The sequence below is a fragment of the Poecilia formosa genome, unplaced genomic scaffold (genome assembly GCF_000485575.1).
Source record: "Poecilia formosa unplaced genomic scaffold, Poecilia_formosa-5.1.2 Scaffold505, whole genome shotgun sequence".
NCBI classification, from domain to species: domain Eukaryota; kingdom Metazoa; phylum Chordata; class Actinopteri; order Cyprinodontiformes; family Poeciliidae; genus Poecilia; species Poecilia formosa.
Genome location: NW_006800444.1, coordinates 123905 through 138497, shown reverse-complemented (window position 1 = coordinate 138497; position 14593 = coordinate 123905). Strand labels below are relative to the sequence as shown.

General features: G+C 42.1%; 1 protein-coding gene across 1 annotated transcript in view; it reads left to right on the top strand.

Annotated features, from left to right (window-relative positions):
• LOC103156864 (ribonuclease inhibitor-like) overlaps window positions 1-10582 on the top strand; it is a 59646-nt gene extending 49064 nt beyond the window's left edge. The window contains exons 7-8 of the mRNA XM_007579059.2: window positions 10076-10249; window positions 10360-10582. Of these exons, the coding sequence (XP_007579121.2) occupies window positions 10076-10249; window positions 10360-10417 (232 nt within the window). The 3' untranslated portion in view covers window positions 10418-10582. The remainder of the gene's footprint in view (window positions 1-10075; window positions 10250-10359) is intronic.
• Window positions 10583-14593: the final 4011 nt, after the last annotated feature.

Below are 14593 nucleotides of genomic sequence, written 5' to 3'. Positions count from 1 at the left end.
GCTGCTGATGAAAGCTCCGAGAGGAAGGTGGAAGAGGGAGAGAGGGGCTCCATCATGCAGCAGTCCAAAAGTATTTTTGAATAAGAAAAATATACATTTATGAACAGATTAAGTTGTGTTTTAAATTCTCTATTGTTAGGAGACCTATTCTGACTCAAATTACAGCCATTCTGAATGAGGCTTTATTGCAGATATTCTTTGGGTACTGCGTACAAGCAAAAATTCTTTTACCGTTACATAGTACCGGACCGTACCAGCTTACTTTCAACCCTGCTTAATAACAAGGTTGGGTAAAAAATTGTAGAGTTAGAGCTTCTCATTCCTTAAAGAGTCATGTAGAAAGAGTGATCCTCATCAAAGTCAGAGAGGCTAGGAACACTAACAATCTCAATCAACAGAATCACAATCGATTGTTCAACAGAGAACAATCAACAGAGATTTGTTATCACAAGTCATGAATGTACCAGAACAATGTCCAATCCAGGTAGTACACATATTTGCAACCAACAAGAATGTGGAATCCAAAAACATATGTTTGAGAAACTTCATACCAAATTATCCAGATTGATGCATATAATTTCCAGAAAGATCCATGTTCAGGCAGAATGGCACAAAGGGACAAACCATTTAACGATGGGTGAAATTATTTACCTGACATCCTGAATGTTGCAATGTTGACCAGAAATGTAGACGCAATGAATGTTTTGGTAAATAGTGCTTTTGGGCTTTTGATATACTGACAAAAGCTGTAAGATCTGGAAATAATGAAAACATTTTTAAACTCTGCTGAGGATGGAGAACCAGTCTAGCAGAAACAACCACAGTCGAAATTCAATGTCTTATGATCTGGAATACATTGCAAGAGCAAATGAAAGTTTGAAATGTGTCCTTCTTAAAGGTGGGGTACACAGACAGTTTTTGTGAAACTTGCATTTGCCAGTGCAATTAAAAAAAACCAGGGTCTTGCTACACAGATTGCTGTTGTTTCAGTGAAGAACAATTTTGAACCAGGTGTGGTTTATATTGCTCTCAGAAGGGTGACATCTGCTGGACTTGAGAGAAGCTAGGAACACCCTTTAGTCAATCAAATTTGACAGGTGAGCGGGACTTCCTGTTTTGGAGGCGGGACTTCCGGTTCTATGAGGCGGGACTTCAGATTTTATGATTAGGTACCCCCTTTCGTCAAACTGACAGGTGGGGAGGGACTTCCGTTTTTTGAGGCGGGACTACCAGTTTGAGGAACGGGTGGGGTGGGGATCAGCGGGGTGTCCGGAAGTGTGCGGGGAGGGGGTGAGTGGGGGCTTAAGTGTTAACAAATTTAACACCTCTGACCACAGAGGGTGGTGGCACGTCTGGGACGGTCGTCTGGGACATTCATGAATTAGCCAATTGAAATGGAGTAGGTGGGCCACGCTGTTAGGTTTATAAATAGGGTAAGAGAATACAGCGCTCTACTTGTAGCGTTTTCTACAGAAGAGTCAAGCTATGTATGGAGATCAACAAATTCATCCTCTTACTGAGGGTCAAGGACTACCTCTCGTATATGAAATCCCAATATCTGTGTACCCGGAACCGGACGGTGCAGAGGATAATGCTGCCGAGGGGTGTTCGACCTCTGATGCACCCGGTCCGTCGACTGCATCTTCAAAGGGGTTCTTGACAAACGGATCATCTATTCTATGTGAGACCCCGGTGTCAATCTCTGAGTACTCACCTCGTCTACAGGATGCTCCTAAGAAATCTACATTCTATGTGTGTCGGGTGCAGAGACCGCCTTTTTTTGAGAAACTGAAAGGAGACTGGTCTTTGGAGCCATATGGGCTTTGGGGGTCTTTCGGCTATGTTTTGCAGTATGAAACGGGAGCTTTACCTGTACCAATGGGATAAAGATGAAGAACTCGCCCTGCTAACGGCAACATGCAGCCTGACCTCCAACGATTGGGCTGTGTTAAAGTATACAATCCCCTACTTCATTGAAGCCGGTGAGTCAGTCATGGTGTGTGATAACGAAGATGACTATGGAGACCTGTTCAGCTCCCGACCTGCAAAACATGGTAGAAAACAGTGTTTCCCGAGCGATGATGAAATAGCCAGGGGAGCTATTCTCATCAGTGCAAAATGGGAGTCGAGGAGTACTACAACAGGTCGGTGAACTTTATGAGCAAGCAGGCGAAAGAATGACAAACCGGAGTTACCAGATTTGTTTGTTTTGGAAGCTATCAATCTAGACGTCGGTTAGCGGTTATTTCGGATCTTCACTGATGCCCGTCATACCTGAATACGGTACAGAGAGCGGACTGCTTGTGTCTACGCTTCAGCCGGTAGCAGAGCAGGCTAGCACCTTCTCCGGATCTCGGTCACCCCCTCCAGCTTCTCCGGTTTCACATCAAGATGAAGTTGACGGATGGTTTTCAACTACGCTCATCAGCATTGTAAAAACAGCTCTGCTTCATTTATTCAACCTCACCTGTTTGAAACACCTCAAAGAAAACTGTTATGGATGTATAACCAACCACCCGAGTCTAAAACTGCATCAATGCCTGGAAGTGCATGAGGAGGATTATTACCAACTCCATTTCCCCCGCATCACACAACGACTCCTGACTCGCCGTTTCATTCCAGCTGTTCAGAACCTGTTGAAGCAGCGCCGTATAAATGTACAGGATCCGGTCGTCAACAAGATCATCGCAGAGACACTTTTACATGAAGTGAATTCAGCATTCAGGATCCAAATAGCAATTGCAGAGATGTATGAAGGCATGAGTACTGTTGAAAAGCTCAAAGAGCTTCGTTCTGTTTCAGAGTTCTACTCTCAGGATGATAATTAACCATTCATTTGTTGATCTCCATATACTTTGTTTTCTTAGTTTAGCTATTATTCTTTAAATGTTTGATTTCGAATCTACTTTCTTAAATTTGAATGCAATCTATTACCTTTAAATGAAATTAAAGAAAATAAATAAATTCTGTGTCCTCTAGTTTGATTTTCTCATTACTTAAACTGCGGTCATCAGAATAAGTGGGTATGGCGGAGAGAAAGTTCATGGATGATGTTTATTACAATCCAGCCCATTCTGGTAGTTTTGGTGGGGTTGAAAGGCTGCATAGGGGTGTGCAGCATGAAACTGGAAAGCAGGTTGCAATTTAAAAAGTTCAAGACTTTTTATCGGAGAAGGCACCTACACACTGCATAAACCTGCGAGAATAAATTTCCAAGAAAGAGTTTTTGTCACCAGACCTTTAAAACAACTTCAATCGGATCTTTGTGACATGAAAATCTTATCCGAACAAAATGATGGCTATAATTATTTATTAACCATCATAGATATACTTTCAAAAAGAGCTTTTGTACATGCTTTAAAGAAGAAGACTGCTACTGAGGTAGTGAAGGCTTTTGAATCAGTTTTTAAAGACAAGAAACTGCAGACTGAGGCAGGTACAGAATATTTTAACAAAAACTTTAAAAACATTAAGGCCTTAATGGAGAAATATGGTATTGTGCATTTTACCACAGCTAGCAAGACAAAAGCCTCTGTGATTGAGAAGTTTAACCGCACACTAAAAACACGAATGTGGAGATTTTTTACCGCTAATAACACCCGTCGTTACATCGATCTCCCTCTTTGAATGTACCACCGCACGGTTTGCAGTAGGTGTTGGAGGTTTTAAGAGACAGATTCTGGAGTACTTGAAAGGCATTTTTCTCATTCACCTGCGTAGGAGTCATCTTAATGCTGGAATGATAGCAGTGATTATAACTTCTCACCAAGTCTTGCAGGACATCGAAACATGTCAGAACCCTGTGGAACCAACATGTAGGTTTGCTGCTTTCTTTCTTTGTTTCTTTATTACTGGGCACCAATGGAGTTCCATAAAGTCTCGTAGTAAAAGTCACATTAAGACACAATCAGAACGCCTTATGCTAAACCGATCCACCCCACAACCATCCTCAACGTTTGTTTATCATGACAGAGTTTCAGCATGAAAGAAAAACACAGAGTACAACCGGTAAAATTGTTGCTTTATAAGTCACAACGAGTGTACATTTTATCAGGGGCGCGGTAAAGGGGTGAAAAGTGATGACGATTCTAGGGGCCCTGACCAGCAGGGGGCCCTCCACAATTTAATTATTTATATTTTGTTCATGGACATAAAATAAAAAAAATCCGGGGTCCTGTCAAATACAAAATTAATCATACTGTATTTTCATAGATTGTTTTTGGCAGTAAAAATTTAATATTACCCCTCCCAGACCAAAAAACACACATTCGTTTTTGCCCTGAACTCCCCTCTGAATCTGCATGAAATGGTTCGTTCCTGCTTGGAGCACTTAACAATGATGTATGCAGCTATAGTCAGTAGAAGCTGCAGCTGAATACAGCGGTGACTGTGGCAGTTACCATGCTGCTAAGAAAAGTTATAAAATCAGGTTTTCAAAAACAAAATAGAGAGAGGGAGAGAGAGAAAAAGTTAAGAGTGTTAATTTATAACCCAGTTTTTCTCCAAGAGAGGTGGGTAGACTGTGTGACATTATCAACTATTTAGCATAATTAGCTTAGCTACAAACTACTGTTTGCCTCCATTTCACTAGCATTTAATGAATTAAGGAAAAAAATTACCAACATATTCATATATTAAACTTGTTCCCTGTGCCTTTTACCACTTAACAGATGAGTGAGTGAGCAGAAGCTCTAACCCACGTCCTCCTGACCTGTTCTCTCCTAAGTGAAATTAAAGCTGCAGTATATAAATTTTATAAAAATATTTTATCATACTCAGTTAATTAATATAAACTTCATTACCTACTAGAGGTTGCACCCTAGTCAACTAGTCAATTCTTTTCTCTGCAATGACTTTTTTCTGGGCCAGTTGACTAGTTGCAGTCATGTTACAAAACAGATTTTTCCAAGGAAATGAAAGAAGGTGAACTAGGTGAGTTCGACCGAACGCTCAAATTGTATAAAACTGTGAGAAACTGAAAATTTCAGCATAGGCAACCGCAATAAGGTTGTTGCGTGGCGCAGTGGTTAGCTATTTTATCCCTCCAACTGATCAGCGTCACCCTACGTATTGAAGATTCTAACCTGGCAGCTTCACGCTCATATAAAAATATTGTTTGACAACATCTGAAAACTAAGTCCAAGCTTCATTCTGAGGATCTGATAGAGGCGAACTCTGCCTCTGTCTGCATGTCGGTTCATCCCACAGAGAGTCGCTACTGAGTCAGAGGAGCGTCCTACTGTGCATCGGGCTTTGTTAAATTTAAATGTAACCAAACAAGATCCGTTCATAATAAGTTTAGTTTGTGGTGTTCCAAAAGCACTATAATTTGACTCCTATATGTGCAGCTATCAGCGATCATCAGTATCAGCCGGTGTTTCAAAAAAAAGAAAAGATAAAAGTCAGAATACCGGCTATGTGCAATGGACTTTACTACGGTGCTCACGATAAATAATCTGTTTATTGCTCTTTTAATTCTGCATAATAGACTTCGTAAAAGCAGGAGAAGGGGGGAAATCATGAAGGATCTAATACACACACGTGTAAAGCTATCGTAAACGAATATTTTAGTAATTGAGTAATCTATTGATTATTCTTACGATTAATCAAGTAATCGGATAAAACAAATTTATAAAATAAAATATTGGTAGATCTGGCATAACACCGGTGTTACTATCAGATATCAATATCAGTCCAATTTTTCAATTTTGAGCTTCTCTAACAGTTACTTTTTGTAGTTTAGAAAACTAACCTGTAACAATAATAGCTCAATTTCTAAGTTAACCGAACATAAGATGGGGGAGAGAGGGGAGGAAATAGAACAGGGGACACACGAACGTAAATCTGGGAACTGGTAAACCAGGGTACTGAAAGTAAGAATGGGGGGAGCAATATGGGATATTTACGGCACCTTCGTTCATCACACTCAGAATCTCATATACCAGCCATGTACCGCCACAATGCCCTCCGCCACTCGTTTGTTGAGACCGGGATGATATGAAATTTAATGTGCGGTTGGTCCATAAAGCTACACTTACACTATGAGCATCAACTACTCAGCCGCCCACCATGTTCAGTCTATCTGCTTACCTGTATAAATACTCCTGCAGCGCTTTTCCTGTCATTTGCTTTCAACCAAAAGCTCCCGGAGGAGAAAGGGTGCTGTACTTCAGGCATTGTGCCAGTCATTGTAAGGATGCTTGTTGGTCCCCAAAAATGATGAAAACCCGGGCATTATCATAAATCAATAAAACCCCCATGGGCCAAACTAGAAAATTTTATGTTATGCTGCTAACACTTAGCTTTTGACAACAACTCAGAGGCAGAAGTCAGAGTTCTGTGCAAGCAAGTAATGTTACAGCCAAAACATGGTCTGCTAAATAATAAAACATAAATTAACAAAGCTTTGAGGCAGGTAAATTTTACTCTAGGAATTTTAATAATCGGGGTTAGGGTACCCTTCTTTTATGGCAGGAGAATCCCATATAAAAACCACCGGCATGCCGGGCATTGCTCTTTAGGATCCGGGAAAATGAATTTTACCATGTTGGTATTACATGAATGGCCATCTGGGGTGATTTTTTGTGACATTTTGCAGCATTGCAAAGAGAGCCTGCCATAAGGGTGAATGTTTGACATATGGGTATATTATGTATTTTACCAAGTGCTTGAGTACTGTGGTCGACTGTGAGTGTGTGTTGGGACCACCCTTGGGTGGTCCTTCTGGGACCAGGGGTGGTCCCAGGAGGACCAGGGGTTGTCCACTGGAGGTCCATGCAGGGTTTGGGTGCCTGAATCCCAGGTAGAGGAGCTCCGTGGGTGCCCCTGGTTCTGGAGAACCAGCGCTGGTCCAAGGTCCAGCCATGGTCCTGGAGAACCAGGCAGGGGGGTTTTTGACAACATCATGTGTTGTTTCAGGGCTTCAATCCCGGGTAGAGGAGCTCTGTGACTGCCCCTGGTTCTGGGGGACGTGGTGGATCTATGGACCAAAGTCCAGGCCTGGTCCTGGAGTACCAGTCAAGCAGAATTCTGACAACATCTTGCAGGGTTTTGGTGCTTCATTCCCGGGTAGAGGAGCTCTGTGACTACCCCCTCTGGTTCTGGAGAACCAGGGGGTGATCCAGCGGAGGTCCAGGTGGGTTTGGGTGCCTGAATCCCAGGTAGAGGAGCTCCAGGAGGCCCCCTGGTTCCTAAGAACCATGTGAATATCCGCTGAACATCCAGTAAAGGTCCAGTGAATGTCCACAGTTGATCCCAATGTCCAGTGAATGTCCAGTGGATATCCCCGGTTCTGGAGAACCATGGGGATGTTCAGTGGACATCCATGTGGGGTTTTGGTGCCTGCATCCCGGCAAGAGAAGCTCCATGAGTCCTACCTCTGGTTCTAGAGGATCGTAGAGCCTGCTGCCAGGGTGGATTTCTGACATATGGGTGGATTGTGTATTTCACCAAGCGCTTGAGTACTGTGGAGGTCCAAGTACTCCACAGTACTCAAGCACTTGAGTACTGTGCACTTGAGTACCAGATCCAGGCCTGGTCTGGAGAACCAGACCAGGGGAATTTTGACAACATCTTGCAGGTTTTTGGTGCTTCCTGGGTAGAAAAGCTCTGTGAGAGCCCTTGTTTCTGGAGAACCTGGTGGAGCTATGGACCAAAGTAAAGACCTGGTCCTGGAGAACCAGGCAAGGGGAATTTTGACAACATCTTGTGGGGTTTCAGTGCTTCTGGAGGACCTGCCTTACCAGGGGCACGAACTTGGAGTCCTTGCTCCTCAGCCTGTAAGTGCTTGTTGACACTGAGGAGGAATTATCGCAGGGTTTTGGTGCCTGAATCCCAGCTAGATGAGCTCCATGAGTGCCCCCTCTGGTTCTGGAGGACCAAGACTGGTCCATGGACAAGCCCTGGTTCTCCAGAACCGGGCAGGGGGATTTTGACAACTTAATGCGAGGTTTCGGTGCTTCATTCCTGGGTAAAATGCCCTGGTCCCTCCAGAACCAGGTGGGCTTTGGAGAAGGTTCTGCCTCATTCTGTTGCTCCTTCCCAATTTATGGGATGGCCCAAGCCCACTAGTGTTCCAATCAATGCATGAGAATCCCCCCTTAACCCCTCCGTAAATGTCATTACCTGTATGGTAAAAATCCCATTCAAAATGATACCAGCAAGTCAAATCTACATTAGCCTGCCACAAGGGTGGATTCCTGACATATGGGTGGATTTTGTATTTTACCAAGTGTTGTTAGTGTTAGCACTTATATGAAAATATAAAAAGTGGTTCCGTCAGTGGTTCTAGTGGTCTTATAGTGTAATGGCTGCTCTGATAATGAGCATCATTCTCAGATCACAACCTCTTTGTTCTACTGGTTTCGGGATCATGTCAATGTTCTCCCCCAGCTGGGATTCGAACTAAACCGCCATGTCACTGTCGTCAGACACTTTAACCACTCAGCCATGGGAACCATGTACCTACTTGTGGAGAACTGGCCAGGGGTATTTTTTGCAAAGTCCTGCGGGCTTTTGAGCACCCGTCCCCGGGTAAAGTAGGTCCATAGTCCGCCCCCTGGCTCTCCAGAGCGAGTATAACAGTTCTGCTTGCATCTGTGCTTCCAACAGAGTCATAATAATCACAAGACCACGTGAGCCAGGGTTGCCTAAAGTCACTTTTTGCCGTTCCAGACTCATTGAACCTTAGGCTGAAATCAAGCTCACATGCATAATTAGAAAAAGCCACAAGACTGTTGGAGCCACGTGGTTAACAAGAGTGTATTAAATTAACTAAATCCTTAATTTAAAAAAGGCGCTAGCAGCCTGTGGGAATCAAACCCCAGCCCCTGGCAAATCGCCAGAATTATCTAACCACAAGACCACTAGAACCTGTTTATTAAGTCTCTGAGCAGAGGAAGTCCCTCCCTCAGTCCGCCATTACGTGAACTTGCATTTTGGTTAGTCATCATTGATCAGAGCAGGAGAGTCCTTTTTTATTTTGTTTTAAATTCTCTGCACTTTAACTTTTAAGGATTAATTTATGTTTTTTGGATTGCTGTGTTTTTGTATTTCAATGTTGGATTGTAAGTGTCATGTTACGTGTTTCTGTGTGTTTATTTTTGAGTTTTTCTATGTGATCCTGCCCCCTGTGAGTCTCTGTCCTGTCCTCCCCATTGATTGTCTCCCAGGTGTGTCTCATTCCCTTGATTACCCCGTGTGTATTTAGTCTCACCTGTTGTCTGTGTTCTTTGTCGGGTCCTTGTCTATTGTTGTCAACGTACGTCTTGGTCTGCATCAGTCTGTCCGTCGTTGCAGTTGAACTGCTAAGTCCTGTGTCGGCGTCAGCTCTAGTGTTTCAGTCTCTGTAGTCAGTTGCTACCGGCATCTAGCTGTGTGCTTGCCTCTCGCCGTGCTGCCTGTCTTGGACTGTTTTTGAGCTTTATCTCATCATTAAACCATCATTATCATCTTCATACCTGGGTCTCTGCATTCTCTCCTCACCACCAACCACACCACCTTATGACAGTAAGTCTTCTTATTTTATATGGTGAGTTTAATAAGGTAAAATTTTGTTCACTTTATATGTAGCAGAGAAATGTTTTTACGTGCAATGATGTTTCAGACTTTCCCAAATTTCTAAAATGTTCATATAAATGTTAATATTCATCTTTCAGAGGTCCCTCTCCTCAATTATATCAGTGGTTGTAGTGGTCTTATAGTGTAAGACCACTATAACTGAGTTCCTGCCATATTGTATTATTAAGAATTGCTCATTTATTGCGGACACTTAATTCCTGCCAAAAAAAGAGTTGTCCTAGACTGGATTTGAACCAGACTCTCCCAGGTGGGAGGCAGGCTCCTGAACCACTCTGCCAACAGACATGCAAATTAACAGGGCTCATAGTGCTTATAACTTGATAACAAGAGGGCCTGACACCAAAGAGGATTCCTGGATGCACCTGCAAGTCAATATGGGATATAGTGATAATATAAATACATTAAGGACCAGTTTCTTGAAAATGTCCAGTCCAGACCTTGGACTCTACCTCAATGTTCTCATCTTCTCATCATGTGATGAATTGTGTGTCTGCAGCTTATCAGGCTGTTTGGTCTCAGAGGAAGGCTGTGCTTCTCTGGCCTCAGCTCTGACCTTTAACCCCTCCCATCTGAAAGAGTTGGACCTGAGCTACAATCATCCAGGAGACTCAGGAGTGAAGCTGCTGTCGGCTGGACTGACGGATCCAGACTTGAGACTGGAAGCTCTCAGGTATGGAGGAACCTGCTGCAGGAGCAGAGAAGGTCTGATAGAGGAGGAAGAGGAGAAATTTATTTTTTTATTCTGACTGATGGTCTCCTTTCAGGGTGGAGCTCCATCAGATTCCTGTCAACTCACCATCGACACAAACACAGTGAGCAGAAACATCAAACTGTCTGAAGACAACAGGAAGGTGACATGTGTGAAGGATCTTCAGTCATATCCTGATCATCCAGACAGATTTGATGATCCTCAGCTGCTGTGTAGAACTGGTCTGACTGGTTGCTGTTACTGGGAGGTTGAGTGGAGAGGAGAAGTCAATATTTCAGTGAGTTACAGAAGAAATGAAAAGAGAGGAGACTGGAGAAATTGTTGGTTTGGATATAATGGTTATTCCTGGAGTCTGAGATGCTCTGATATTAAAGGTTACTCTGTGAGACAATAACATAGAAACTCGTCTCTCCTCCTCCTCCGTCTCTAACAGAGTATCAGTGTATGTGGACTGTCCTGCTGGCATTCTGTCCTTCTACAGAGTCTCCTCTGACTCACTGATCCTCCTCCACACCTTCAACACCACATTCACTGAACCTCTGATTCCTGGATTTTGTGTCTGGTCTACTGGTTCTGGTTCCTCTTCAGTGTCTCTTTGCTAATTTGAGTCTAAAGATTTTCCTCCTGTCAGAGAAACTCTCTCACTGTTGAACAGATAGTTCATCTCTACAATCTATTTCTTGGTGAAACTTTTTCTTCTTCCAGTCCTTTTAAGACGGAAACTGGGATTATTCCAGGATTATTCCAGGATTATTCCAGGATCCTCATGTTTTTCTGTTTGTTTCCAGTCAAAGCTTCATAATGAATATCAAGATGTTTCTCTTCTTTTCCGTTTCATTATCAATCAGATTTCATTGAAATGTTGGACAGTTTTCCTAAATCACTGAACCTTCACCGTTTAAACATGTCAGATTTGAATGTCAAATCTTCCTTTTGTATATTTGTTGCCATAATTTTCCGGGTGTTTTAGTTTCTGTTCAAATTTAGATATTGCGGTAAAGAGATTTTTTTTATTTGTCAATTCTGCCTTTCAGAAATCTAAATTAAAACATTCCCATTCCATGAAGGTCAGAGGTCAATGCTTTGAAGCATAGAGTGATAAAATCTTAATATTTCCTGTTTCATTCAGAACTTTTACTGAAACTCAGAACCTGCAGAACATTTTTCACCGTGCAGAAAAATTCCCGGATAGTGTAAGATGCAGTTTGTTGCAGAGGTTCAACCTTCCTGATGGTGACCTCTCCTCCGTCCCTCACCTTGTCTGGCCGCTTTTAATCCTCACTGCAGTGTTAGACTGGAGCTAATCTCTCAGATTAACCAGATTAACACTGAGCTGCAGCAGGAACCAAACGTCTCTCCTCCAACTTATTTCACTGATTAATAACAAGGTTGGATAAAAACATTGAGCTTCTCGTTCCTTAAAGAGTCATGAAGAAAGACTCAACCTGGAACTGCAGGAAACAAGTTAGAAAGTTTAAAATATATAAACATTTTGTTTATGAGATGAAAAAAAAAAACATTTGTCTGTAAATCTGTTCTACCCAGCACTCCTTCAGTAGCAGTTTTAGCAAATTAGTTTCCACCAGTTAATTGGGGTTTACTCATTATTCTGCCAGCTTGAATGTTTCGCTGCAGCTTCGTTTTGTTCCTGTTCCTCCAGCTGAACGTTGATCCCCATGAATGTTTCCCCTCATGCAGAACCTGAGCAGAGACATTTATGACCTTTATACCGAGTCCAAGAGGTGGAGGACCGGCTGCTGGTGTCGCCGTCTCACCTTCTGATGTCTCCGACCAAACACTCCACCCTCANTGTCAGACTACCTGGCTTCATGTACTGGGATAGAGAGTGAAAACAGTCACGATGAGCGCCTTCTGTTTGGTTACTTCTTGCTTGTTGCTCCTTGGTCAGTGTTCATGGTTGAGCGTTATTTACCGTCAGGGCGTTGCCTCAATTGCTATGTTTAATGGGGCAGACAGTGGTGGCTTCTTATATGAGCAATATGGGCAAATGCCCAGGGCGTTATGTTTTTAGGGTTGGCACGAGACCATCACACTTTTTTGCACATAAATGGAATATTTAATATTGGTAAAATGTATTAAGTATTTAATATCTAGGTGTTTTATGGTAATATGGATCTTTCAGATTATTTTGAGAAACAATTTTGATCATATTTTACATTTTATTGTGTCATGTAGCGCGGGCCGCTGGTCTTGGTCTTGACTCGGTCTCGGACCCCAAAAGTCTTGGTCTTGTCTCGGTCTCGATTCACTCTGGTCTTGGTCTTGTCTTGGTCTCGGGTTGGGTGGTCTTGAACACAACACTGCAGGACATGAATAAAGATCATTTGAAATGAGCTCAATAAAGCAACAGTAAAGATTATATTAAATCATGATTTACTGACCAGAACCAGAACCAAAATACTGAAGTAGGAAGTGAAAAACTGAGTCCATCCTTTCTGATTCCACAGCAGGTCAAAGGTCAGCAGCTTCAATGAGCTGCTGGTCAGATTTAAATCTGTACTTCAACTACTTTTATCCCTTTGACACTAAATATTAATTAGCCTATAGTTTCATGCAATTATGGCTTCAAAAAAAACATCAAAACAAAAATAAAAAAACAAGACTCTATTAGAAATGAAAACTAACAAAATGATCTGAAAAATTAAACAAAGGAAAAAACTAAACTGTCGTCCTTAATATCACCACATTACTGCTGAAATCACACAGAAAATTACCGTCGCCTAGCAACCTGTCAGCCAATAGAATGCAAGTGTTATACTGGGTGCATTTAGTTCCTTCTAATGGGTGTGACTGTGTGTCTAGATAGAGAGATGTCTGTGTATTCTAACAATATAGGAACAATCTAGACAGACAGATATTAGAAAACCCATCAACAGCCTTTCTTTTGAAAGAATGCAATAATGAAATAATGCAATAATGCCTTTTGAAATAACTTTAAAGTAGGCTCTGAAAGCCAAACTCCACACATTGCAAATTTTCTGAATCAAGTGTGAGCAGAAAATGATTCCCAAGCGAGCCGGAAGGTTTGCAAGCAGAGATTTGATCCATGCAGAGACAATCTGAGTGTGAAGAGAAAGGTTTGAGAAAGAACAGTAAATATTTCACAGAACAGAAGTTTTGAATACAAAAGTTACAAGTTTTGAGAGGAAAGACATGCAGTCTGCTCTCAAACTGAAAATTATGGCAGAAACATTTCCTCATAGAACTGGAACAGAATGTCCCTGTGTCATAACTTCAACATTAAAACTGGATGAACCGGTTGCTGTTTTAGCATTTATTTCCTTGGTTTCTTCTATTTCTCCTCAGCTGTCATGTTGAGGGAGGTTGAGTAGAAAGGAGGAGTTTTTATATATATCAGTGAGTTACAGAAGAATCAGGAGCAAAGGAGACAGTAGAGACTGTAGGTTTGGATATAATGATCATTCCTGGAGGCTGAACTGCTCTGATGGTGGTTACTCTGTCAGACACAATAACATAGAAACTCATCTCTCCTCCTCCTCCGTCTCTAACAGAGTATCAGTGTATGTGGACTGTCCTGCTGGCATTCTGTCCTTCTACAGAGTCTCCTCATTGGCCGCTTCAACCTGAAAGGGTTAATACAGAAACTCCGTGTAGCCTCTTCTTGCAATCCAGCTACAGGAGCCTTGGTGCACGCCTCACTAACTCTCCATCAACTAAGAAAAAATAAAGCATGCTGCCCTCTACTGAGTGAGGCGTGTACCTAAAAATATGTGCCTACATGAAACAAATTAAACATTGGTAATACTCCGGTAATCTTTGCACCACTTATAATAAAAATAAAATATTTTACATCACTTTATCTTCACCAACTTAAAATCATGAATTTAACCCAAACTGCCGCCAATGGCAGCCACTCTGCCTTTCAGAAAGTCCTAGTTAAAGTAAAACATCCCATGAAGGTCAGAGGTCAATGCTTTGAAGCATAAAGTGATAAAATCTTAATATTTTCTGTTTATATCTTAATGTTTTCTGGAGAAAAAATCCAGGAACTGGAAGATCAGAGCAGAATGAAAACTGGAGATCAGTGATGGACAGAAAAGCTCTGATCGCTGCATCTCTGACATATTTTACATTTGATAACAGTAAACCTATTTTAGCTGAGAATAAACCAACATGGATATGCCCCGCCACAGCCCAACGTGGGCCACACCTGATTCAACCCAAACCGGAAAATAAAGGATTTAACTGGAAATCCCAAAACTCAGTCAAATCAGCAGCTGGTTGTGATTAAAATGCAGTTTGGTGCAGAGGTCCAAACTTCCT